At 42.6% G+C, this 25,309-nt stretch overlaps 1 protein-coding gene across 1 annotated transcript in view; it reads left to right on the plus strand.

Moving 5' to 3' along the window:
* The window catches only part of MTX2 (metaxin 2), a 61,880-nt gene extending 37,105 nt beyond the window's left edge, over window positions 1-24,775 (plus strand). Inside the window, exons 4-10 of the mRNA XM_054972730.1 lie at window positions 6,920-6,992; window positions 10,233-10,309; window positions 11,748-11,840; window positions 12,248-12,286; window positions 12,666-12,791; window positions 21,245-21,321; window positions 21,776-24,775. Coding sequence (XP_054828705.1) covers window positions 6,920-6,992; window positions 10,233-10,309; window positions 11,748-11,840; window positions 12,248-12,286; window positions 12,666-12,791; window positions 21,245-21,321; window positions 21,776-21,965 — 675 coding nt within the window. The 3' untranslated portion in view covers window positions 21,966-24,775. The remainder of the gene's footprint in view (window positions 1-6,919; window positions 6,993-10,232; window positions 10,310-11,747; window positions 11,841-12,247; window positions 12,287-12,665; window positions 12,792-21,244; window positions 21,322-21,775) is intronic.
* Window positions 24,776-25,309: the final 534 nt, after the last annotated feature.

Here is a 25,309-nt window from a genome sequence, read left to right on the forward strand (position 1 = left end):
AAGGGCAAATATTTTGTTCTTTCATGAAGAGTAAATTCACGTAAGAAGGTAATTCACCAATGAATATTGTATTTTAGAAATATGTCAAATGAAATTGCTGTGCTTTTCACATGCTGTTTTTAATTACAATATTGTACAACTGTAATTTTCATTGAATTCATTCATGTTATTGCAAAAAGAACATTTATTATTTTCTCTTTTTTAAAATGATGGAATTGCCCATTATTTTTGCTATCACTAATACAGAACTATTGCAGATATATTGCAGGTCCATAGACTTCTGTATCACCCAACACAGTAAAGACAGTAAGACCAAAGAATATTAATGGTATTCTTCTTAACACCTCTACGTTTTGGATAAGTTATGATCCCAAAGGGATTATAAAAATATAAAAACTCCCCCTTTTGACCTGCATTACTCTTTGCTCCATGGATTGTGTTACAACAAGGTGGTTGATTTGTTCTGTGGTGTTTGAATCCCACTTCCTGTATGTATAAAATTTGAATCCCCCCCCATTCATTTTAACTGGAAATGTTCGCCTATTACCCTTTTAGTAAAATCTTCAGTATCCCAAGTGTTGGGGTATAAATGACCCCAGTATGGTGGTAACAACACAATGGTTGCTTATACTAATACAGAGTTTAGAAAAAGAGGTATAAATCAGTCGTTGTTTTTATACATAACTCTGAAAGGTGGAAGGAAAAATAATTACATAAGGTATCAGAGGTTAATTTCACAGGAGTTAACATAGTGGTTCACTACACACCCCAACGATAATCCCTACGCTTGTCAAAATTACTGAGTAGTTACATAATTAAAACTGTGCTAATGATACATACTAAATTCAGAAACATTTGTAGATTCTGTTTGACTGTATGATACCTGAATAAAAATATTTTCCTCTTCCAAATAGTCATTTTAAAAACCTCATTAAGTAAAAACAATTCAAAGTATCTCACAAGTATAGATGAACATTACCATAAACTACCCTTAACATTTCATATTCCTGTATTAAATTGGAGTCTTTGTTCATTAATCTCTTTAAAAAAACTATCATCCAATATCATATTACTAAAGTGTAAAGAATATTTAGGGTTAATATTCTGATTTTTTGTTTTAAATTCTTTAGTATAATTGTTGCTAAAGTATACATGTTATATTTTAATGTAGTTTAGTGAAATAGCAAAAAATCTTAATATACATTGATTCCAATATCTAATAATACATAACATTTTCTACAGATTTTCTATCAACTTTTCTTCTCAAGAATCTAAGTACATCAGTTGAATCAAATGTGCTGTTTTCCATCTCTCTTTTTTTAATGCTGTTCAAGAGTTTTCAGTGCAGTTTTATTTGTTTACTTATTTATATTATTTATAGCCCACTTTTCTCACTTAGACTCGAGGCAGATTACACAGTCTAAGTCAATAGGATCAACAGCAGGGGCATTCAACAAACAATATAATAGGATATGCATTATAGAAATTTGAAAACAAGCATGCATCTGAACATGGAGATGAAACATTGCTGAAGCAAAACATAATTAATTTGACATGACATATTAAACAATGCAGAAATTATCCAGTAGGAACATCTCTGTATCAATAGACAGTATCTAGTAGTATAAACTTCTCCTTACTAACGGCCATGGAAGTTTGTACTAAGCTTGTTCTTTGGACTTTCCCCCCGAAACTGCATTTTTTCTGTCTCTTATAAAAATGGGATATCTGTGTAATACAAAGGCTTTGTGTATGTTATTTCTGCTGCTAATGCAGTTTTTGCTCTTTCTGCCTAAAAATGAGAACACCTTTTTGAAAAATGGCTCCAATGTGTTGCTCCCCTGAAGTAGGACAGTCAACAGTGTTTTAAAAAGAGGGGGATGGGGAGTGGTCCAGATGTTATTCAGCCTTCAGCATGTCCTGTTTCTGCAAAGAATTTGTCACTTTTTGTGTTAACATTGTTTGCCACATACATGTGTTTGTCATGTGGTCCAGATGTTCTAGATTGCCAAAATAGATAGAAACTTGGAGTGCAGCAGTCCTGCTGCTCTGAGGGTGTAAGAAGTAGCTCATGGCTAAAGATACCAGGGGGGCAGAGATGGATGTGTTACACAGGTAACCCATGGTCCAACCATTGTCCTGAGACAGGATAGTTTTTACAGTCCTTTCAGCAGTTTGAAAATCCGCAAGTTGTTGCCCCACTGCCTACAGTTTTCCCTTTTCTGAGCTAAACATAATCTAGTTCCTTCAGCCACCCTTATACAATGTCATTGTTATTACACTGCTTATTAGATGTCTCATCCTATTGATTGCATTGACTTGTGCTCTAAATCTGCCTTGAGTCTCTGTGAGAAAGATGGACTGTAAATAACATAATAAAATCAATCAATTAAAATCTTTGATCATCTTCATGGTTTTCTAAATCTCTTCTAACACTGTTTTGCCCAGCAGAGTTCCAGATTATGATTTATCTATTTAAAACAATTGTATTCCACGTACTCAAGAATCTGCCTGACACACTTAGTGTCATAAAATAGAATAATTTAAATGTAAAAAAAAAACAGATAAAATGCAGATCTCAACATCAGCACTAAACTCATCAGGATTTAAAAATAGCAACCAGTAACAGCAGTACAAAATCAGCATAAAACCGGCATAAAAACAACCAGCATAATCATTGGGAACAAACAGGGCAAGGAGATAAAATAGAATTAAACACCTGGATGAAGCAAAAACCTTTTGACCTGGCACCTTAAAGACAGCAATGAAGGCATCAGGTGTGGTTCAGGGGGCATTCCACCACTGGAGTGCAACCCCTAAGAATATCCCACTTCTTGTTACTACCCACTAGAATTCTGGGAGTGGGAGCATCATCAACAGCACTTGAGATGAGGTCCGGAACTGGTGAGCTAGTTAGGATGGAGGGAGGTACCATTACTGAGGTTTTATCCAATGCTGAGAAAATAAAACATATTGAGTTCAGGAAAGTATTTTTGTTGATAGAGTCTTGCTTGGACATTAGAGATATGTAATGTAGCATCACACTAATTTTCCCTTTGAATTTCTACTACGAGCTAGCCAACCGTCCACATATTATCCTTGATTACTGTTGTCTTTCCTCCTCAAAAACTTTATATTTATTTACGCACTTACCTCATTTATACTTCACCTTTCTCCCAATGGGGGAAACAAAGTGGCTTACAACATCCCTGTGAGGTAGGTTATGCTGTGTGTGTGTGTGTGTGTGTGTGTGTGTGTGTGTGTGTGTGTGTGTGTGTGACTGGCCCAAGGTCACCCCTGAAGCTTCTGTGACAAAGTAGAGATTTTTGCTCACTAAAAGGCACCAGATTTGTATGAGTGAAGGTGCTTAGCCTGAAAGAAAACATGCTTTGACCTAGAAGACAGCCCTCACAGTAGAAAAGAGTGCATTGCAAATGGAAGGAAGAGTTAGGGTCCAGGCTAGAGGAGGGGGCGCATGCTGTCCAATTAAAAAAGATTATGAAATGGGGGATTGCAGCCTTGGAGGAGTATATAATAATATATTAATACCTCACTTCTAGACAGATTAGTGCCACATTCAGAGTAGTGAACAAAGTGTTATTGTTATCCCCACAATACAACTGGGGAGCAGCTTACCCAAGGCCACCTACAGAGTTCATGGCAGTAGTGGGAGTCAAACCAGCAGAGTGTTGATTCGCAGTCCAGCCACCTAACCACCATATTGTCATACTGCTAAAGTATAATGGGGACGTATTGAGTAAAAAATGCACTGGAAAAGACCCACTCTTTTGAAAATGCTCATAAATCAAAGTCTTGTTATTAGGATGTCTCCCATCTCCGTTGATTTTACAGATACTAGCCAATAGGAGACTGATAATCTTTGGAACTCTCTGCCTGGAGACATCCAGGTGGAAACATCTACTTGCTTTTAGATGCCAGATGAAGATGCTGCTATTTCAGTGCAAATTTAGCCTGCGCTAATTAATTAATTAATTAAGGAGATTTTTATGCTACCTCTCCAGAGTCCTGCATTACTTATAAGGCAATCCTAAACAGAATTATACCTCACTAAGCCTATTGTCTTCAGTGAGCTTAAAATGGTGTAACAGTGTTTAGGACTGTGCTGTCAATGATTTCTGTTTTTTGACCTTGGTTCCACTTTAATTGTGTGTCTATCAGCTGTTTTTCTGGTTTCTTTTGGGACTGTATTGTTATAATCGTTTTTATTATTGATTGTTAGCTGCCTTGGAGGTTCAATTGGGATGGAAAATCTGGGTAGAAATAATTTATAAAATAAATATTCCATGCAGTTCTCTAAACTGAGTGCACTGTACCAACCGAAGCAGGAAAAATTAACCTTTTTCTCAGAAACAGAAATGCTGCTGGGAAAATATTGCTGTATAGGAAGAAGTCTCATGATGCATTCGAAGGTCACCAGATTGCTTTTTGTTAGCAGTGAAAAAGAAGACTTTTTAATATAACCACTTAAAAAAAGAAGATTTTCCACCGACTATCTGGACTTTACTGATTTGTAGCTCTTATAATGTGAATTTATAATTTTTTGTAACGGATGCTCTGCTTATTGCTCTAAAGTGGAGAGCGACTGAACGGTATAATGAAAGTCTGACAATTCATTCTTTAAGCAGAATAATGGCTTGAATTCTTCATGATTAGAAATACAGTATCAACATAATCGATTTAACAACATTTCATTGTAGCTGAAAATAGACTGAAATCCCAAGCCGGGCCTCTACTGTGTCTGAGTGAAACATCTTTCATATGGTTCTAAGATGAAATTACCCCTGAATGAATAGCATCTTCATTTATCTTCAAAACCTCCTCTGTGCTACCACTGAGTCTCCTCTTCCCACATTCTGCAGCAGGAATCACATTACACCATTACAGCAGCATTCCGGTGTAGTGTGAAACAGATTGTTTTTGAAAATGAACCTGGCTTTGCTATAAATTACATTTGCAGGTACAAAGAAATTTGTTACTTTGTTTAAAGTAGTCACAAATACAATTAAACTGTTAATTTATGTTAAACTACAAATGTGGGTATTACCATAACTGAATTAGGAATATAATCTGTCACTCCAGGAATGATGCTGAACAGTTTTCATTTGTAATTTCAGACAGACTTTTTCAATTTACCGGGTCTGCAGCTGCTTGATACAAAAAACGGAAATATTTCATATGTTTGTTCATACTTCATAATTTTCAAATGTGTTTTTTCAGTTAAGTTAGGAAATAATTCTTCAGTTGTTATAACTCCCCCCCTTTTTTTATTAAGGAGGAAAAATTACAACCCCCTTTTATTCCATGTGTTTTCACAATAGTATTTTTTACAGCTGTGTTTAAAATACAATTTGGTGCAATACTATATGAAGCTGTTTGAGTTTATATCTAAGATGACTACGTTTGACTCTCTAAGAAGTATTTTAGTGGCTCTGTTTAAATCAGTCTCTCTCAAAATGTTTTCTGCTCAGGGTCTTCAGTTTCTACCTATACTGTTCTTTTAGGAACTCCTCTGCTCTCCACACTGCCCAAGCATGTTTTGATGCAAATATTTGGGGGGTTCTTGCAAGTGGCAGAGGGTATTATTATTTTGCAGAACAACCTGTCGACCAGGGCAATGGAATATTTTAGCAGGAGTGCTGCTGCACCTTCTTAGCATTCTCATTGGCCCCTTCTACTGTCGTGGCAACAGACCCCTCCTTAACTTCCCTAGCATTGGCCAGAGGACACTGGGTCACTTCTTTCTCCTGATGCTACTTGCAGAGCATTCAGCAGCTCAAAGAGAGGACCCCCTCCATAGCCTCAGCTTGTCTTTCACCAGCAGATTAGTCACAGAATCCCAGTACACTATATTTTCTCTACAGAACCATATCAGTGGTTCCAATTCAGTCCAAGAACCTAGGGTTCAAGTTCCTTAAGAGGGAATTGAACAGATTCATAGTTCATCAGTGTCTACAGTGGTTAGAGGTGATCTCCGTTTCCAGAGGTCGTAAGTCTCTGAATACCCATATTAGGAGGCAATATCAGGGGAGACCTTGTCTTCTCAGTCTGTTGGTCCTCTTGGGCAACTGGTTACTCACTGTGTAAAACAGGATGCTGGACTGGATGGAACTATTAGTGTGATCCAGGTGGAATCTTCTGGTAGTTCTTGAGAGAGTCCATAGTTAGCCTTTCAAGTCAGTTCAGTGATAGGAGCCCATGAACATGACAGCTTCCTGTGCTGTATTATCTTGAGTCCTTGTAACACTCAGAGGTATGGAAAGTGCACCAGAAAGAGAGCACATTCCCCAGTACTTTATAAGGGATGAACTATAGCATGGACTACTATTTGTTTGTGTGCAAGAAGGTGGACAAATAAGTGAGAAAGCTGACTTGTAGGGCATTGGCTTTCAGCTTACTACTGTAGCTAAGAAATGTGTGAATTGATTGTATTCTCATTAATTCAGTCTGAGAGCTGCAAGATAATCATTGCTTTCTCCAAGTCCAGAAAGCTTAGCAATGTTAGACTAAAGAGAAATCCCGCATGTAGAAGTGAATGTAGTATGAGATCATCTTTTTTCTCCCAGGGTGCTTGAGAGAGAAAGGGGGAGGGTAACTTTCTTAGACAAAAGTAAGCAAATAAAAGTTATAGACCAATATATACATTTGGGTTGACATAATTCCATTTTGATAGCTAATTATATGCTGCTGCTGCAGCATCTGAGATGATGAAAATAGAGTTCTTAATAAGCACAATGTAGAAACGATATATCTCCAAGCACCCTGGTGCTATTTAGTTGTTCTAGCAAATAGCTTTTTAAAAAACCTGTTGTAACTTGTCCTGAGGCCTAAAAAACTGCACATTTTTTGTGCTCTTTCATATAATAGTTGTAACTTTTTATTTGCTCTTCTTTATTTCCAGGCTTTTTTACAAATGTGCAGTCTGCCTGTCCAGTTAGTTCACAGGGCAAATGCTGAGTACATGTCTCCATCTGGTAAGAGCTGCACTTATTGATGTTGTTTTGAATGCAGCATTGCTTTGTTTTAAACGCACAGCTGCACCAATTGCACAGAAGAAGGGAGGACAGGAAATTCTGATTCATAGGCCGATGGAAGAGTTTGCACTCTTTCCAAACATGCTATTTTAATTTTTAAAATGGGGCCTCAACACATTGTTTTTGAGGGCCAAGCGACACTAGATGTTCTTTAATGAGTTAGGTCTGGGTTCTCTGGGGTCTGGACCCGATTCACTTTCCCTGCAGCCACACAACAGCTGCGAGGAATGTCTGTTTAAAACTCTGTGGGGGTCCAAATCCACTCAGGACTGTGGTGTGGAGGAAGAAGGGGCTACTGCTTCCTCTCGTGCTGTTTTCCTGAGCTGAAACGGCCTGGGGAGAGTTAATTCCACCTTTTTGCAGCTGTGCATGCACTTGTGCAGCTCCAAAGAGGGACAGTTACCTCCCCTCTGTGGCCTTTTTGGCTCAGAAGAAGTCACCAGGAGAAGTCAAGAGCCTCTCCTTTCCTCCATTTCATGGTTTCAAGATGAATAGGACCCCCGTAGAGTTTTAAATTAACATCCCCTAGAGCTGCTCTGTGGCTTTGGAAGCTAGACTTGACTTACTAAACAAGTCTGATGTAGTTTGGCCCTAAGTGCAATTGGGGCAGTTTGAAGTTCAGTCAGAAAGAACTGCTGCTTCTGTCACGTTTAGTTTAGCCCCTGCTGTGGATTAAAGTTGATCATCACTTGTCGTTTAGACATGCGGTGACATTGCTTCTCATCTTGATAAGAGTTGCCTGAACTCAGGCGTTGTGATAGCATATTTCCCTTGGATGGAATTCTGTATCTGAAGTCTGCATGGTTGGCTCTGCTTTCTCCCTCTCCATCTGTTAAGAGCCTTTAGAGAGCGCTGAAATGCTGACTCCTGTTGCAGGAAACACCAAAAGACATTTCTTCTACACAGATACTGTATAAAGTCTCGATCAATTAAAACAGTTGTAAGGCCTAGAAATTCAAAAGGCTCTACATTCCTTTTGCAGGTTACTTTATTGCGTAGATGTGCCATTCCTTGTTGTACCATGACTTTGTGAGCCTGTGCAATTTGGCAGTGACTCAGAGTAAAGCTCTGGGCAGTGAAGGTGTAAATATTTCTTTGTTTCTGAGCACATTTAAAATCCCACCTTTCTCCATAAAAAGACTCAAGGTGGGTTACTAAGGTAATAAAAATATGCAATTAAAATCCATTAAAAACAAGCAAACATACCATTTTTAAAAAGGTGGCTGTGATGAAAGACCTCCTGGATAATCCTTCCTTGTACAATTTTCAGGATGTCAGATATGCAATATTCCTTTAAATGTTTGCCTTAAGGTTCTTTATTTTCCTTTAGAAAAAAGGAGAAAAAATAGAATTCCTTAAGGCAATTAGTCCAAATTCTTCATTCTGCAGTATGAGATATCAGGATTGCATCATTAGAACATTGTTTTTCTTCAGTGGTGGGGCAGCACCCAAGCACGAGTGCAGAACTCCCCTTTCCATTGAAGTGTATGAGGACCCGCAGCCCACCACTTGATTGGGATGTATATCTAACAGCTCCTCATTTCAGTGCTTCGTTGAAAGCTTGTAAATAAGTCATACTCTGTGCACAGTTCACATGCAGTTAAATCAGATGCAAAATTCAAGTCGGATTTCCCCCCTTCAGTTATATAATGCAGGGCTGGCATCAGCATACCCAGAGGTAGGGAACTGTTGGGGCCAAAGACTCGTGACAGGGCCCACAACCACCAACCAGTCGCCTACATTCCTTTCCCTCCATCCTCCCATGTGCCCTTCCTCTCTCTGTTTGCAAGCACTCTGCCAAACATGCTGTCGAGCTCCGTCAGGGAAGGACATGTAGGTGGTGTACAGTGGCAGCAGCACTTCAGGCAGACACAGAGATGGCGATCCTAGCTGCACACACTGCCTCTTGCTGTAAGGAAAAGAGTTGCAGGTGGATCAGGTGGCTTTGAGCACAAGCGGAAGAGTATTTGCAAGCAGGTGGGAAGCATAGGCTGGGGGGATTGCGGGGTGGGGGGGGTGTGACCGGACAGGAAAGGAAGCGCAAACAGAGGGCCTGCTAGTGAGCAGAGGAGGGGAGGGGGCACCCAGGCACTATCTGCCCAGGGGCCTTTCAAAACTTGGATCCGCCCTTGCCATGCATCTCTTACCCTTTCGGCAATATGTAGCGTAACTTTGCTAAAGCTAGCCAAGTGTACAGTCTACTTCAGTAGACATGCCTAACTGCATTTCCCACTAGCAGTAGAAATTTCTGCCACTGGAAAGGGGGAAAGCCACGTTTGCCAATTCCCTCTACAAATCATTGATTTACCTCTCCCACCCCCATACTGTTCCTCAGCCAACAGCCAGGAGCCAGTTACAGAGTAAGGAGATATAGACTCTGTGCTAGTGTTTGGGGCAGCTGTTGGAAGGGTTGACAGTTTCATAACACAGTATTTCATTATTGCTGTATTGAAACCAATTGATTGTGCAATAATGTAAAAATATAGTCATTAACACCTTGCTGACATAATGGAGGATTGGGGATAAATTTATTTGGTGATGGAGATTTGTAGCCCCAAAATATGAGATATATAGATGGAAAAGTATTGGCTTCCAAAGGAAAGTGTGCATATAATGCAACAGATAATCATTTTGAAGATGCACCAGTGGGGATGTAGAGAAAGTTTCCTAAAATTCTGGTCTCTGATTTGGCAGATGGCCAGTGATAAGCATAGGAAGCTGTTCCAAGGGAAGGCAGGTATGACATGACACAGATTCTCCCGTCCCTGTAATCCTTCTCTTCTCCCTGTGTGGACTCCGGTCCTTGTATAATCTGGAATTCCCAGCATCTGTGGTCAACATGCATGCTTGCCCCTGAGGGTTGTATGCCTTGGTGTTACTGAGTGCTCTTGAGAGAATCACTATGTAGAAATGAATTAAATTCCAATACTGCTCAGCTCTGATGCCCATAGTGTCTTCCTGATTTATTAAAATATTTTTATGTTTATTTATTGCCAGTGCTGAAGGCAGATATGCTGGTGCAGACATTTGCAGTTGTTTCTCTTGAACTCCCAGTAATTTCAGTGGAATAACTGCTAACATACCATTGACTATTAATAAACTCAGTGAGTTGAAATGATACTCTGATTAAATAGCAAGTGTGAAAAAATTCTTTCTTTTCTCTCTCTCTCTGTCTTGCAGGGAAAGTGCCCTTTATTCATGTAGGAAATCAAGTAGTTTCTGAACTTGGTCCCATTGTTCAGTTTGTAAAAGCAAAGGTAAGGAACTTGTGCTAAGCTGGTTAGTCAGTTCAGTACATATTTAGCAGCTGCACTAATTAAGATCTGTTTATTAAATTGTTTTGGAGGCTTAATGAAATAGAGCCAGACCTGTGGAAGATGGGATAGCATCATTTATTTTGCACAAGATTCTTCTAGAGTCTCATAAAGAAAATGTACTAAGAAACTTCTAGGAATACAATAAAGTAGCCATACCAGCACTCAGAGAAAGAGGCTTCCAGTCCTTCTGATACACTTTTAGAGAGATGCTTTCCTAGAGCGTTTCATCTAAAATCTTGCTCACAACAGTTCAACATCTTTTCATGCTCCTAACTCCTTTCTTTCTTCTATATGAGGCACATAAGTCTGGGGTCCTTAATAGTCAGGACCGGCTCTTTTCTTGTTGTGATACCTGTTCCATGGTGTGATTCCTTTCTATTAAGAAAGTAACCTAAAATGTTCTTGTTTTTTCTTCCCATAGTCTGGATAAATACAAATAAATTATCCACAGATGAACTTGTATTATTCTGAGAATTTCTCTATCAGGAGTCCCTGCAGATCTCTCCAATGAGTCTTCAAAATACTCTGAAATTCAGAAGGCATTTTGAAGATTCTGTGAGGGCTCCTTTTAAGAGGAAAACTTGAAAATTCAGGCATCATTGAGTTATGAAGATTGCACTCTTTGGTTGTTGTGGATTTTCCGGGCTGTATAGCCGTGGTCTTGGCATTGTAGTTCCTGACGTTTCGCCAGCAGCTGTGGCTGGCATCTTCAGAGGTGTAGCACCAAAAGACAGAGATCTCTCAGTGTCACAATGACACTGTATTTGCAAGTCCCAGTATTTGCAAGAAATTCCCACCTTGGATCCCTTTGAATTCTACCTTCGTCTAAAAGATTGCTAGATGTGGATTCCTAATGTGTGGCAAACCCATGAGTTGTGTTTGCTGCTTGGCTTCTTCCAAAGGTTCGCTTTGTTTGAATCTTAAAATTCCAGTTTGTCAACGTTCACGCTGACTCTTGCTTCTTTCTTTAGCCTTGTAAATCGATATCTGTGCATTTAATAGCATATTTTTATAAGATGTTTGCATCATCACAATTCACTGTTGTTTGTTTACAAAGATGTCCTGGTTATTTGTAAAGACTACTCAGCTGAAAAGGAAGAACACCAACCGATCTATAGTTGGAAATGCTGTTTGCTGGAACTTCTTTTTTCATTTTCCAGCAAAATATTACATTTCAGTGTTTGGTTTTCCTCTGTGAAACTTAATTGTCTTGATGGTTTGCAAAACTATTTTTAACATGTAATTTGTTAAGATGTAGTGAGCCCCCCAGGTGATCCAAAGCCCTAGACTTTGGTGAACTTTGAATGATGCCCAAACTAATAATTTTTGCTGTCCTTTCTTTACCCTGGACCACTCCCCCTCCCCACTGCCGCCTTAGGGCCATTCACTTAGTGACGGGTTGGATGAAGTCCAAAAAGCAGAGATGAAAGCCTACATGGAATTAGTCAATAATAAACTTTTGACAGCCGAGGTATGACAAAACACACTAATACTTTGTCAGTCTTCTGAAATAAGTGGTTACGGGGGGAGGGGAATGGAATGCTATTTTCTTCGTAATGTTGCAAGCCAATAGCTATGCTCTTTTTGTATAGAACAAGGGAGGGAGGCTTGTGATTAATAATGAGATTCAACAAGAAGCACGTTCTCTAGTTTACGTATTGCAGCCTCAATTCTGGGTTTTTGTCGAACGGGATCTGATGCCTGTTCCATGAGAAAACTGGCAAACCTGCCTTGTTCTGCGTTTAAAACGTTATTGTTATTAGTGGCTTGTTTGGTAGAAAAAAGACATTCTACTGTCAAGCAAAGCTGCAAGGAATGGGCTGTCTGTGTAAGCCTTGTATGATATGAAGGTTTAGTATGTGGTTTTTTCCCCCCTAGCTGTATCTTCAGTGGTGTGATGATGCTACAGTCCAGGAGGTGAGCGATTCTGCCGCATTTATCTTAATTAAATTTTAATGAGAAAACACTTTTGCTCACAATTGCAAGTCCCTGCTCATAAATGAAACATAGAGGCTTATACCACTAATGATACTTTTTTTTGCTTTAATTTTGCTTGCATATACATTTTGGTGGAGCTCTCTGTCATTACTGGATGTACTAGTTTCACCGTAGATATGTTTTTAATATAATTTTAAATGTTTTTTTAAAAGCTGCACGTTATGAATAATTGCCCAGAATAGCTTACAAAACAGTGCCACGGCTGTAAAAGCGATGGCAACCCTAGTCGTTTTGTAAAACACTGCTGTATTCCCAAGCATAAAATAACTCGAGCCATTTTTCTTTTGCTTAAATAAAGATTACTCATCCAAGATATGGATCTCCTTATCCTTGGCCTCTGAATCATATTTTGGCTTATCAGAAACAATGGGAAGTCCGACGGAAGATGAAAGCCATTGGTTGGGGTTGCAAGTCATTTGATCAGGTCAGTTATTAATGCCCTAAACTGGAATGTTTCACATAATAATGAAATTTATAAATATGTTTCCTGTAAGTCCTGCTTTCTTTGTCCGTAGAATATATTTATTGTTTAAATCCAATCTTAAAGAATTAGTTGGAAAACATTGCTGGCCCCTGACTAAAATCTTGTGTCTGTCAATTATGTAGTTATTAGTTATTTGCATATATGTACAGTTTTAATCATATGAATCAAAACATTGGGGGGATTCAAGCCCCTATGAATGGAACATGATGATAACAAAAATGGATGTTCACTGTCCGTCTTCTGTGCAGCCCCACATGGGACTGCGCCTGCGCAGGCTTGCCGACCGGAATTTTTCTTTCTAGCCAACGTCCACTAGGGGACGCACGTACGCACCAATGTGCATGCGCGGCTTTTCCCGCCTGAGCGACATTGGGCGACGTCGCCCCCTTCCCCTCAGTTTCTTCTTTGCCGCCGACCGGTGAAGATCTAGCTGTCCGCTGTGAGAAGAAACGCCATTTTGAGAGTGAGGTCGTTCGTCTTTCTGTCAGAGTATGTCTGAGAAGTCGCTGTTTAAGCGCTGTTCAACCTGTTCGACAAAAATGACGAGAATGGATGGCCATTCCGTTTGTCTCGAGTGCTTGGGTGTAGGACACATTGTTGAGAGATGTGAGCATTGTCAACGGTTCACGCCCAAGGCCAGGGCTGAGAGGACGAACAGGTTGAATGCCTTGCTTTGGAGGAGGGCTATGTGGGCATCGGGAGCCCCTGATACCCCTGGGGGACCACCGCCAGTTAGTGGGGTGGCCGAGACCCCTTCGGTGGTCGGATAATCCGTTCCTAGCTCTGCTTCCACCTCTCGCTCCCGCTCGCCGGATCGGATCCGTCAAGCCCCGACTCCGGCCTCGGATCTGAAAGACGCTTTGGGCTCCGCTTCGGATCGCGCAAAACTGCCTCAATCGGAGCCAACTCGGAAGCGGCGACACCGCTCCAAGCCCCCCTCGAGGTCGGAACCGCCGGCCACGTCGACTCCGAAGGTGCGCAGGACTTCATCGGATCCGAACATCCCGGCCGGCTCGGCCCCTGAGCCGTTGGATCCGACACCGGAACCAACATCATCGGTTCCGAAGCACGCGGAGCCGACTCGCCTCAGCCTCGTTCCGAAGCCTAGTGCCAGGTCGGAACCAAAGACGTCGGATCCGTTGCCTATTTTGACACCTCCGGATCCGATGGAACGGAGTCGAAGCGCCGAACAGGGCTTCGCCTCCAAAGGCGAGAAGAAGGCCAAAAAGAAGTCGAAGCACAGGCAATCGACTTCTGTCCAAACTGATGAGGTGCTCTGGGAGAAGCCCGCGACCCCTTCACCGCACCTGTCGCCCCTGTCGTACTGTTCCTCTGATGATGACAGTGACCTGCCCGATGCTCCACCTCGTGTGACCCAGAAGTGGTCTACTGGCGACTACCCTGGTAGAGAGAACCTGCCTTATCACTTGCCTAGGAGCGGATATGACAGGGAGGGCTCCCGCTATGCAAGGTCTCACAGATCCTACTCTCCGTCTTTTGGCAGAGAATATTGGGGTGACACTCGGAGTGAGTTCTCCCACTATGGTTCTCCCGGGCGTGCTTTGCCCTACCGGCAGCCTGAGCCTTACGAAGGTCCAAGCCCTAGCCCTCCGTCTGACCCGTCACCTGATGACATCATTATTGGGACTGGTCGTATTTCACCTTCGGAAGACTACCGGCTCTATACTGAGCAGATGATCCGAATGGCCCGTTCTTTGGACATTGAGATTTTGGCTGGGGATCCGAAACCAAAGGATAAGATCCTGCAGTATGTCCAGTCTGGGAATCCTCCAACCATTGCATTCCCATTCACTGAAGGTTTGGTGGAAATCATCAACACAATCTGTGAGAAGCCAGCCTCAGTTTACCCTACATCTTGTAAACTAGAAGCTCTGTACAAGACAAGAAATGGCGTCTGTTCATATCTCTTTGCGCATCCACCGCCTTCTTTCGTCAACGCCAAGGGTCCTATGCTGTACCCATCGACAAGGAGAGCAGAAAGCTCGATTCGTTGGGCAAGAAATTATATTCATCTGCGGCCCTAACACTCAAAATCTCTAACTACTCGGCCATCATAGGTGCCTATCAAATTTTCCTCTGGAATCGCATGGCGGTTTTCATGGAGAAGCTTCCGGCAGACCAGAGAGTGTTGGCGAAGGTAGTGCTTGATGAGGCCCTACGACTGTCACGGCAACAGATAAATGCTGGCCGCGACACGGTTGACACCTCTGCCAGAGCTTTGGCATCATCCATCGTGCTCCGCAGACACTCGTGGCTCCGCTCAACTGCACTGCCTGTCGAGACACGAAACAAAGTGGAAAATCTGCCTTTTGAGGGTCAGTCGCTGTTTTCCTCGAAAACGGATGAATACCTGTCGCAGAAATGTAAAGATCAGCTGACAGCCCATTCCTACGGTATTCCCCCAACCAGGCCATTCACCGAGAATCGGTTCCAGTATCGTTCCTCACAGGGCTATCGTGGTCGACAGCAGAGATATCAACCGTATCCACGTTATGGGTCTTACAGGCAGTTCCAACCACCTGCGAGCTCTTTCCAGCGCCGGAGGCCTAACTACCGCCCACGTCGCGGTCAACAAGCCCATGATGCTAAAGAGTCAGCAACTCAACCGAAGCAGTTCTGACTAGAATTTGAACAATCTGTCGTGTTCGGTAACAGATTGGCTCAGTTTGCATTAGCATGGGCAGAGATTACCTCTGATAGTTGGGTTCTTAACGTTGTTACAGTTGGATATAAAATTCAGTTTGATGTTTACCCAGTGTTGTCTCTTCCTGACCACTCAGTACAATCCTCTTCTGATAAGTTAAAGGCTGAGGTTGTAACACTGCTGGATAAGGGGGCTGTACAGGAGGTACTCCCTCAGGACCCCCTCTTGGGTTTTTACTCTAGGATGTTCCTTGTAGACAAGAAGGATGGAGGTGTATGACCCATCTTAGACCTAAGAGAATTGAATAAATTCGTTCCCGTTAAGTGATTCAGAATGCTTACCTTAAATACAGTCCTCCAGTTAATGCCTGAGGACATGTGGTTCGCCGTTCTGGATCTCAAGGACGCATATTTCCATATTGCCATCCATCCTGACCATAGGAAGTACCTTAGATTCCTTTGTAATAATAGGATCTACCATTATCAGGTGCTCCCTTTTGGACTATCAACAGCCCCCCGAGTGTTTTCTAAATGTATGGCTGTTGTAGTGGCATATTTGAGGGAACAAGGTTGTGCTATTTATCCCTATCTTGATGACTGATGCACTCCTGGCCCAAATTAATACGGCAATGCTTACCTTTTCCCAGTTAGGACTTTTGGTTAACCTCAAAAAAATCTAACCTTACCCCGTCCAGGAGAATACTGTTTATCGGTATGGAACTGGATGGCAATGTAAATAGAGGTTTTCTGCCCAGGGAACGTGCTTTAAAGATTGGCAAGATGGTGAATCTCTTTTCGAGATTTAGGTTCCAATCGGTAATGGCTATCCAGCGACTGCTGGGCCTTATGGCCTCTTCTACGGCAGTTACCCCTATGGCCCGGTTGCATATGCAACCTCCCCAGCTATGGTTCCTATCTGTTCATGATTTTGAACACGAATCCCAGAACAAGCAGCGGTACTCCATCCCTAGAGGGATTCTCCGTACCTTACGATGGTGGCTTAATGAGACTAATCTCCTTGGGAGTGTTGCTTTTGGGTTCATCCAAACCGAGATCACAATCTCGACTGATGCCTCCACGATAGGATGGGGAGCCCAGTGAGGAGCCCTTAGGGCACATGGGGTTTGGTCAGAGCAGGAAAGGGAAGATCACATTAACCTGCTAGAACTGAGAGCGGTCCGTTATGCCCTTATCGCATTCGCAGACGCGCTGCAGCAGAAATCCGTTCAGGTACTCACGGACAATTGCACCACCATGTTCTACCTGAACAAGCAAGGGGGCACTACCTCCAAGGCCCTCTGTGACGAGTCTGTTCGGATTTGGGAATGGGACATGGACAGAGGCGTGTTCATTCATGCGGTCCATATTCCTGGCACCACCAATGTCATCACGGACAAACTGAGTCGCATGCGTTCCGACAGCTACGAATGGACCATAGCAGGCGGCTACCTGAACGCCATCTTTTTGGACTGGGGGTTCCCAGACATAGACCTCTTTGCATCGGAGGACAACAAGAAGGCCCCACGATTTTGCTCCAGGGGAGGTCTAGGTCACCGCTCCCTCGAGGACGCGTTCCAGATACGCTGGACAGGGCACCTGTTTTATGCCTTCCCTCCGTTCCCGCTGTTGTCTCGAGTCGTCAGCAAAATTCAGAGGGATGGGCCTCACATGATTCTAGTGACACCCTTTTGGCCCAGACAAGCTTGGTTCCAACATGTCATGCAGCTTTCACAGGGGTCATATTATCGGTTCCCTCTGAACCCGGACCTTCTGTCCGACAAAGGGGTTTGGTATCATGACCTACCCAAACTGAGCCTCACTGCTTGGCACATTCTGGGGCAGAAGGGATGTCTGACAGAGTAGCTGAGATTTTGCTGAATGCACGTAGGGACACCACTCGCAGATCATACTCTGCTAAATGGAAGCATTTTGAAGCCTGGGCTAATAACAGAGGGCTGAATGTTTGGGATTGCCATCTGTCATCTGTTTTTGAGTTCCTTCTGTCTCTAAAGGATGGGGGACTCTCTAATTCCTCTATTAAAGTTTATTTGGCGGCTATTTCAGCCTTCTACCCTTAGATGGGAAAACGGTTTTCTCCCACAGTTTGTCGAAGTCTTTTTAAAAAGGGTTGTATAACATGTTTCCACAGGTCAAGGAAATCGTTCCCCAATGGTCACTGCAAGTAGTATTGGCGGGGCTTATGAAATCGCCCTTCGAACCGCTGGCTACTTGTGAATTAAAATGGTTGTTCTGGAAAGTGGCTTTCTTGATCACCATTACATCTGCCCGCAGAGTTAGCGAGTTGGCAGCCCTAAGGTGGGATCCGCCCTTTTTGAAGGTCCATCAAAATAAAGTGGTTCTGAGACCTGACCTTCGTTTTAGAGTCTCCACTCAATTTCATACCTCACAAGACATTGTCCTGCCTATCTTTTTTCCTGACCCTTCTGATAACTCTGAAAGGGCATTACATTCCTTGGATGTGAGAAGGGCTATTTTATTTTACCTTCACCGTACTTCACAGTTTAGATGTTCCAAACAACTGTTTGTGTGCTATTATGGGCCCAGGAAGGGAAAAGCTGCTACAGCTCAATCAATTTCTCGCTGGGTTACTCAGACTGTTAGGGCCTGCTACTCACATGCTAAGTTACCTTGCCCTTTGGAACTAAAAGCTCATTCCACCAGAGCGCAAGCTGCCTCTGCGGCCTTCCTTAGAGGCGTGCCCTTGCAAGACATCTGCAGGGCTGCAACGTGGTCATCTTCTGACACGTTTGCTAAGCATTATGCACTAGATGTGTGGGAAAGGAAAGAGGCTGCTGTTGGTCAAGCAGTACTTCAGTCTCTTTTTCACTGAGAACACATGCCCGCCTCCTGGGTAAGTGGCTTGTGAGTCTCCCATGTGGGGCTGCACAGAAGACGGACAGTGAAAACAGAGTTGCGCTTACCGTAACTACTGTTCATTGACATCTTCTGTGCAGACACACAACCCTCCCTCCTACCCCGCTGTGTTCTTCCAGATAATGTGAAGACATTCGGCGGCAAAGGAGAAACTGAGGGGAAGGGGGCGACGTCGCCCAATGTCGCTCGGGCGGGAAAAGCCGCGCATGCGCATTGGTGCGTACGTGCGCCCCCTAGTGGACGTTGGCTAGAAAGAAAAATTCCGGTCGGCAGGCCTGCGCAGGCGCAGTCCCATGTGTGTCTGCACAGAAGACGTCAATGAACAGTAGTTACGGTAAGCGCAACTCTGTTTTCTCACAGGCTCCCCCTACCTGTGAGCCTTCAAAAAAAACCCCAGTTTTCTGAGGGTTGAAAGACCCTCCTGAACCATATGCTGTGTGGCATAGTAGCTGCGGTAATGAGGACAGAATTGTCCAGACCTTCTATTGCTGCTCTCAATCTTCTATGAGTTTTTGGTTCATTCACCAAGCTTGTTCTTCTCATGTAAGTGTAAGAGGGGGCAGTTTGGGTCTTTGCCACATTCTTGCTGCAACTCCCAGGGCACAGGGCCTGTTGTTGACGTTCTTTTGACATTAAACAGCTGGTTGTGGGAGGGGGACTGGTTGAGGAAGCGGAATGCAGGAGAGATGCATTTCCATGAACTCAGTCAATTCGTGGGAATTTGGATCAATCCAGTGATTCAACAGAAAAGGCATAGTTCCTTTGTGTTTTAATGATGGACATAAGTGTCACAACTAGTTACCTCGTCGTATTCAGTGCTCGTCGTATTCAGTACTCGGTGAGAGAGTGTAGGAAATACCTTATCTAAGAAGGCACTGGCCACGCACAATTTTTGTATGTTCTTACATTAATAACTTTAAAAATATATGGTGCCTGATTAATAGAACTAATTGACATTTACAGTGAATAAACTTTCACTTGTGAACAATTTGAAGGAGAGAAAGAGTGCTCATGTTCTTGGGAAAAAGTACAACGAAAGTTTGCCAAGAGAGGGAAGCGGCCCTAGCCATTCACATGGCACCCTTTGCATCCTGACATGAGAGGGTAACACAAGGTAGATGTTCAGTCTGGTATTCCTTGCTGAATTAGGATAATGAGAAATAGCCCTGTTGAAGATACTTTGGCATACAAAAAGATGGCATACCAGCTGTGGCTGAAATTGAAAGAAAAGTTCTTCCATGTATGTGCTGGGCAGAGTGGTGGCTCATTTTTATTTCCAGTGGCATGCTCTTCTTCATGCTTCATGAGGTGCAGTTTTGAAAGGCTCTCTGGCCTTTTAGGGAGTGTAGAGGGACTGCTGCTAGATGTGGGGAAGCTGAAAAACCCGTGCCCATGCAGTGTACAGTGCTATGGTCCTGCTATTTGCCTTGAATCTATGTACTAAGATACATCATAAGAGGCCCATTTCATGTGATAAAGTCATTTTCCAGTATGTAAGAGCCCATGAAGGTTTTCTGGAGATTAACTTTGCATTTTTGAAATATAATTGAAATAGTATAGTCATTTGATTTAACTAGATGGAAATTTCAGAACAGATCCATTAAGGAGTTAACATGATGTACAAATCTTCACGATACCTTCAAGTAAAACATCTGAAGAAGTTCTGAAACTGGGCAATTATTAGACTCTTGTTATATGTTTGATTCAATAAAAGCTTTGATATCCGGCGCTCATGGAGAATGGGTGTGTGTGCTGGTTAGTCAGATGTGCCGGACACTCAAGCTTATTCTTCTGCCCCACCCCCTGCACAGAGGCATATGCAGCAGCCACCCTGTTGGGAACTCTGTGGTCACAGGCCCTTCACTTGGAAGGCCTTCCCATTCTTTCTGAGCTACAGAGCCATCCAACATGGCAGGAAGACAAGTGAGCCAACTGCTTGGAACCTCTCTGGTGGGGCTGGCTCCCAATAGTTCAAGGTAGGCTGAGGGAAAAGGAAGTGCTCGAGAATGACATCAGCCGGCAGCCCTGGCTGTCAGAAGTCAGACAATGGCCAGAGACATCAAGGTGGCTTTGGGGAGGCAGGAATGGGACATGTGCGAGCCTGAAGATCCCCGGGGATGGTGTCTGAGGGTGGAGCAGCTTGCCCTGGGCACAGTGCTGGTTTACCAAGTATTCTAGATAGTCAGGTTCCGGATAACGAATCTTTTTCTGTATACTTGTACATGTTTAACATCAGGGTATTAAAATCTGTATTCTTGTATGTATTTTAAACAGTTCTTTTTTAAAAGTATTAGATATCATTTTGATTGCAGTGTACTTGCATAGTGGTGCATTTTAGCATTTGTGGTTTCCTGGTTTTACAGACTTGTGTTTCCTTGGTATTTTTGAATAAAATGTTTGTACAATAACAAGCACCACAATGAGGCACTGTATTTGTGGAGAAATACATTTTTGAGTCCTGGCAGCTATTTTACATCGTCATTCCAGTAACCAACTTCAACGCTTTTCAGCATGAAGTAAAAATACTCCTGTTTCTGTAATTGTGTTGAACCCTTGGACACTGTTCCCGAAGGACCAATTCACATGTACCACTTTAATTGTTTTGCTACCCTTTCCCTGCAGTTGGCACATGCATGTGAAAAGTAGACAGTTTTAAATGCATTTCTCCTGGGCCTCTGAATCATTGAATAGCCATACCAGAAGACTGATTGTCAATCACACATCAGCCTTTCTGTGCTTTCCAGTTCACAGGTGATTTTTGGTCTGACAGCTTGTATGTGAAGTCCAATCCAGTAAAAACCACGTTCTGTTCTCTCTTTATGCTTGTTTTTTAGGTGCTAGAAGATGTCGATCAGTGTTGTCAAGCCCTTTCTCAAAGGCTTGGAACACAACTGTATTTCTTCAATAAGAAGTAAGTTATTTATATATTTGAAATTGGGGAATGGCCAGTCCTTGACTGTGGTGCATTAGGTGGGAAACCTCTACTCCTTTCCTGAAACACAAGGAGAACCTCTCCCACAATCCCCTGCCCTCAGCCCTTTCCTCGAGCTGCTCTCCTGAGTGAGCTGGGACTCATGCTTTCGTTGCATTCCAGAAGTTGTGCCTTGGCACTTCCCTCTCTCTTGAGCTCTTTGGCCAAATAGTAGCAGTGGAGACTTCGGGCAACCACAAGAAGCCTTGAAAAGGGGTGCTGCAGTGGATGCAGGAAATCCACTGTGATCAAAAGAGGCTCCTGAGGCAGAAACCTTCGGTCAGTGGAAACTTCCCAGTGGAACAAAGTCACTATAAGGAGCTACCACAGAGGCTTAGTATGAGATGGAGTGGTTGGCTTGTGTTTTTCAGGCTATTTTTTCTCCCCCTTCTAGGCCAACTGAGTTAGACGCTTTGGTGTTTGGACATCTGTTCACCATCCTGACTACCCAGCTGATCAGTGATGAACTATCTGAAAAAGTGAAAAGCTACAGTAACCTCATATCGTTTTGCAGAAGAATAGAGCAGCACTACTTTGAGGGCCGTGCTAAAGACGCAACATTCAGGCTGTCCTTGATAAGTTGAATGTTATATGGCAGTCGAAGGCTTGAAATAGGAGCTTTGGTTTTTGTTTTAAAAAGACTAGACATGAGTTTGAAAACAGGGCTGGTTGCGCTATTTCTGTTTGAAACTGCCAAACCGTACTACCCGGAAAAAGGATCTGCTTGTGTTGAATTCAATGAACTTGTTAGTATTTAAGACACAATTTACTGGAGTTTTTCATTAAATAGCCTGCATGCTATTTGAATTTCACTCTGAAGAGCCCTTGAAACAACACTGTATGAAAATATAACAATAAAATCTACAAGGATTGTATTAATACTGTTTTCTAGCATCGGCCTAAGCAATTGCTGCTGGTTATTCAATAGTGTATTCAGAGTTACCGCATTCAGTAGAGTTCATAAATTGGCTATGTGATCAAGCTATTTAGATGCTTACATTTTAGAAGTGAGAAGTTAACTCTGTTTAGTTTTCAGTATAGTTTGCATTTCTGTAGAAGAAGCCTCCATCATTAAAACAACTATAATCAATTCCAATAGAATTATTTAAAATAACATGGCAGCAAAATAAATGATTACTTTCTAACAGTAAAAGGAGTGCTCCCTGTGCCAGGTATAAAAGAAGGAAAACTGGGCCTCTTACACTCAAAGCAGGGGCTCTTCGTGCATGAAGGTGTGCAGAAAAAAGATGAGGAATGTGCATATTCCATGGAATGTTGTGAGTAGTTGAGAATAAGTTGTATGTATGTGTAAAGCGCTGTCAAGTCACCACCAAATTATGGCAACCCCATAGGGTTTCCGAGCCAAGATATGAACAGAGGTGGTTTGCCATTGCCTGCCTCTGCGTGGCAACCCTGGACTTCCTTGGTGGTCTCCCATCAAAGTATTGACCGGGACCAACCCTGCTTAGCTTCTGAGATCTGACAAGTTCAGGCTAGCCTGGGCCATCCAGGTTGGGGCAAGAGTAAGTTAAGAGAAGCAAAAGGGGAGGGGGGATATAGGAAAATTGACCCGCTCAAGCCCCCAAGAGTCTATAGTAGAGTCATAGAAGGGGAGATTGGGATGTTGAGGGGAGTGGGGTTTTCCAAATTGTTTTCCCCACCTTGTGAGCACCCAATGTTAAAGTTAATGGCTAAATGCCTGTCAGTAACTTGACCACACAGACAAAATAGGGTGTTTGATGTATACACAGAACTCTCCCAATTATAGAGAAAATATTACTTCATTAATTAAAGCTGGAGAAAACTGCCCTGACCACAGTCACACATACCTTGGTAATACCCAGGCTTAACTACTGTTGCATGTCGTATATGGGATTACCCTTGAAGAGAGGAAGTTTCAATTAGTCCAGAATGTGGCAGCGTCTGTCCTTTTATAGGTCTCCACTGGGGTGATCACTGGAGTTACACCATCTACACCGGCTTGCAGTCTGTTTCCACACTCAATACAAGTTGCTGATTTTCATTTCTAAAGCCCTAAAATGGCCAAGGCCCAGAATAGCTACAGGACCCCCTCTACAGGTATCAATCAGCCCAAGACTTGAGGTCAGCCGGGGAGCCTTCCTCCAGGAACCCAACTGGCAGTGGTTCGGCTGGTGGAATCCATAGGAGGTGTCATTCATGACCCCTTCTGACCAGACCAGTGACTCTGACTTGGAGAGCTCAGAGGAAGAGCCTGAGGAAGAGCAGTGGGAGGGAAAATACTTCCCTTCGTTGGCTGTAATATTTCAATTACAATCTTCTGTTTCAAAAGATGAATTTTTTTTAGCAAACCCTTGTTTATCAAGCTATCGTCTTACTGTTGATTTACAGGTAAAGCCACTGGAAGGCTCTTGGTTTTCGGACTCAGATCCTCAGTTTAGCTACCACAGAAGCTTCTGCAGTACTGTTCCATGCAACTTCAGAGAAAACTTTGGGTAAAGAATGTGGTACAGGATTTACAGCTGCTACTCCTGTATCCTGTAAATAAAAATAGCTGGCAGGAGCATCTGTGTGAACTTCTACACCCTCCATTCACTTTTATTCACTGCAGCGGAATATGCTGTGCTTTCAGCTAACGCAGGAAGTGAAAATGGGTGCAAATAGAGCCAATTTCATCTCAAAAGGAAGCAGCTGCAAAGGAATATGATTGTATTCTGCAACTATATCTGAGAAAAATGTACAATAGAGGCTGAAAGAACTATGGGTAGGTTAAAGAGCACTAGGTTCAGGAGCTAATAATCATACACATTTTATAGCTAGGTTGTTAACAAGGCTGAGATTGCAAATTAGATTTTTCTGATGATTATAGGTATAAAAGTTCTAAAACTTCCCCAGAGTAATTGTAGCAGCAGGTACTCCTGGGGGGGCAGGGTTGAGATTTATTTTATTTGTTGTTTCTCTGGTTCTCCATCTAGGACAGGAAGATTTCTTTCTCTTTCCCCACCCCCCAAGATTTGTAGCCCTCATCCCCTTTATTTGCAGGAACTGTAATTAATACCATTAGAAACTAGAGGTTGATGGGGAAGGACTTGTCCCACTAAAAATTTCCTTTTGTGTCACATTTGCTAGCTAACCAGTCATCATAAGAGATCTGGAAGGAATTTTTCCACGAGTCAAGTTGAGTAGCTGGGATTTCTTTCTTACGTAACATTTGACTTAAGAGTACTGATGTAGTCATGTAAAGATGTGAGCTTTGAATATGCTAATCTGCTATATCATATACATGGAACAAGTAAGAATTTTACTCATACGAGTACCTTGCAAATTCTCTTGTTAATGCTGTTAATTACATGCTGGTTTTAGCTGATGCCTGTCCTGCCTGGTAATGGCTGGATTTAATAAAGCAAACTAAAAAGATTAACCAGCAAATCTTATTTAGAGTAAGATATTTAGTGCTTAATTTCTCTTTCCCCACCCCATTCTTTGCCCACTTAAGTTTAATAAACATCTATATTGCCTTGTATTTATTTTTCCTAACCACTTTTCCACCAAACTGGTGCTCAAAGCAGTAATTCCCTAATTTAATCACATGACACAAAATTTGTAAAACTACAACCCCATAAATTCAGAATCAATAAAAAATCCAGAAGAGAACATAAAGCCATACAAGCATTGCACACAACAGGCTGTAGGCCGTCTGGAACAAAAAAGAGTTTTTGTTGGGCCATGTCACACAGCTTAACCCACCTCACAGGGTTGTTGTAAGAATAAAATTGAGAAGAGAATGATGTAAGCCGCTACGGGTCTCCCTTGGGAAGAAGAGTTTGGTGTTTTTCTGGAAGATTTTCAGTCCGAGGTTCCATGGGAAAAAAAATTCTCAGGTGGCGGAGGCAGTGTGTGTCCCTCTTGAGTGGTTTCTCTACCGGTTCACTTTCTTCTTTAGTGTAGT

This window comes from Eublepharis macularius, chromosome 2 (genome assembly GCF_028583425.1).
Source record: "Eublepharis macularius isolate TG4126 chromosome 2, MPM_Emac_v1.0, whole genome shotgun sequence".
Classification (NCBI taxonomy): Eukaryota; Metazoa; Chordata; class Lepidosauria; order Squamata; family Eublepharidae; genus Eublepharis; species Eublepharis macularius.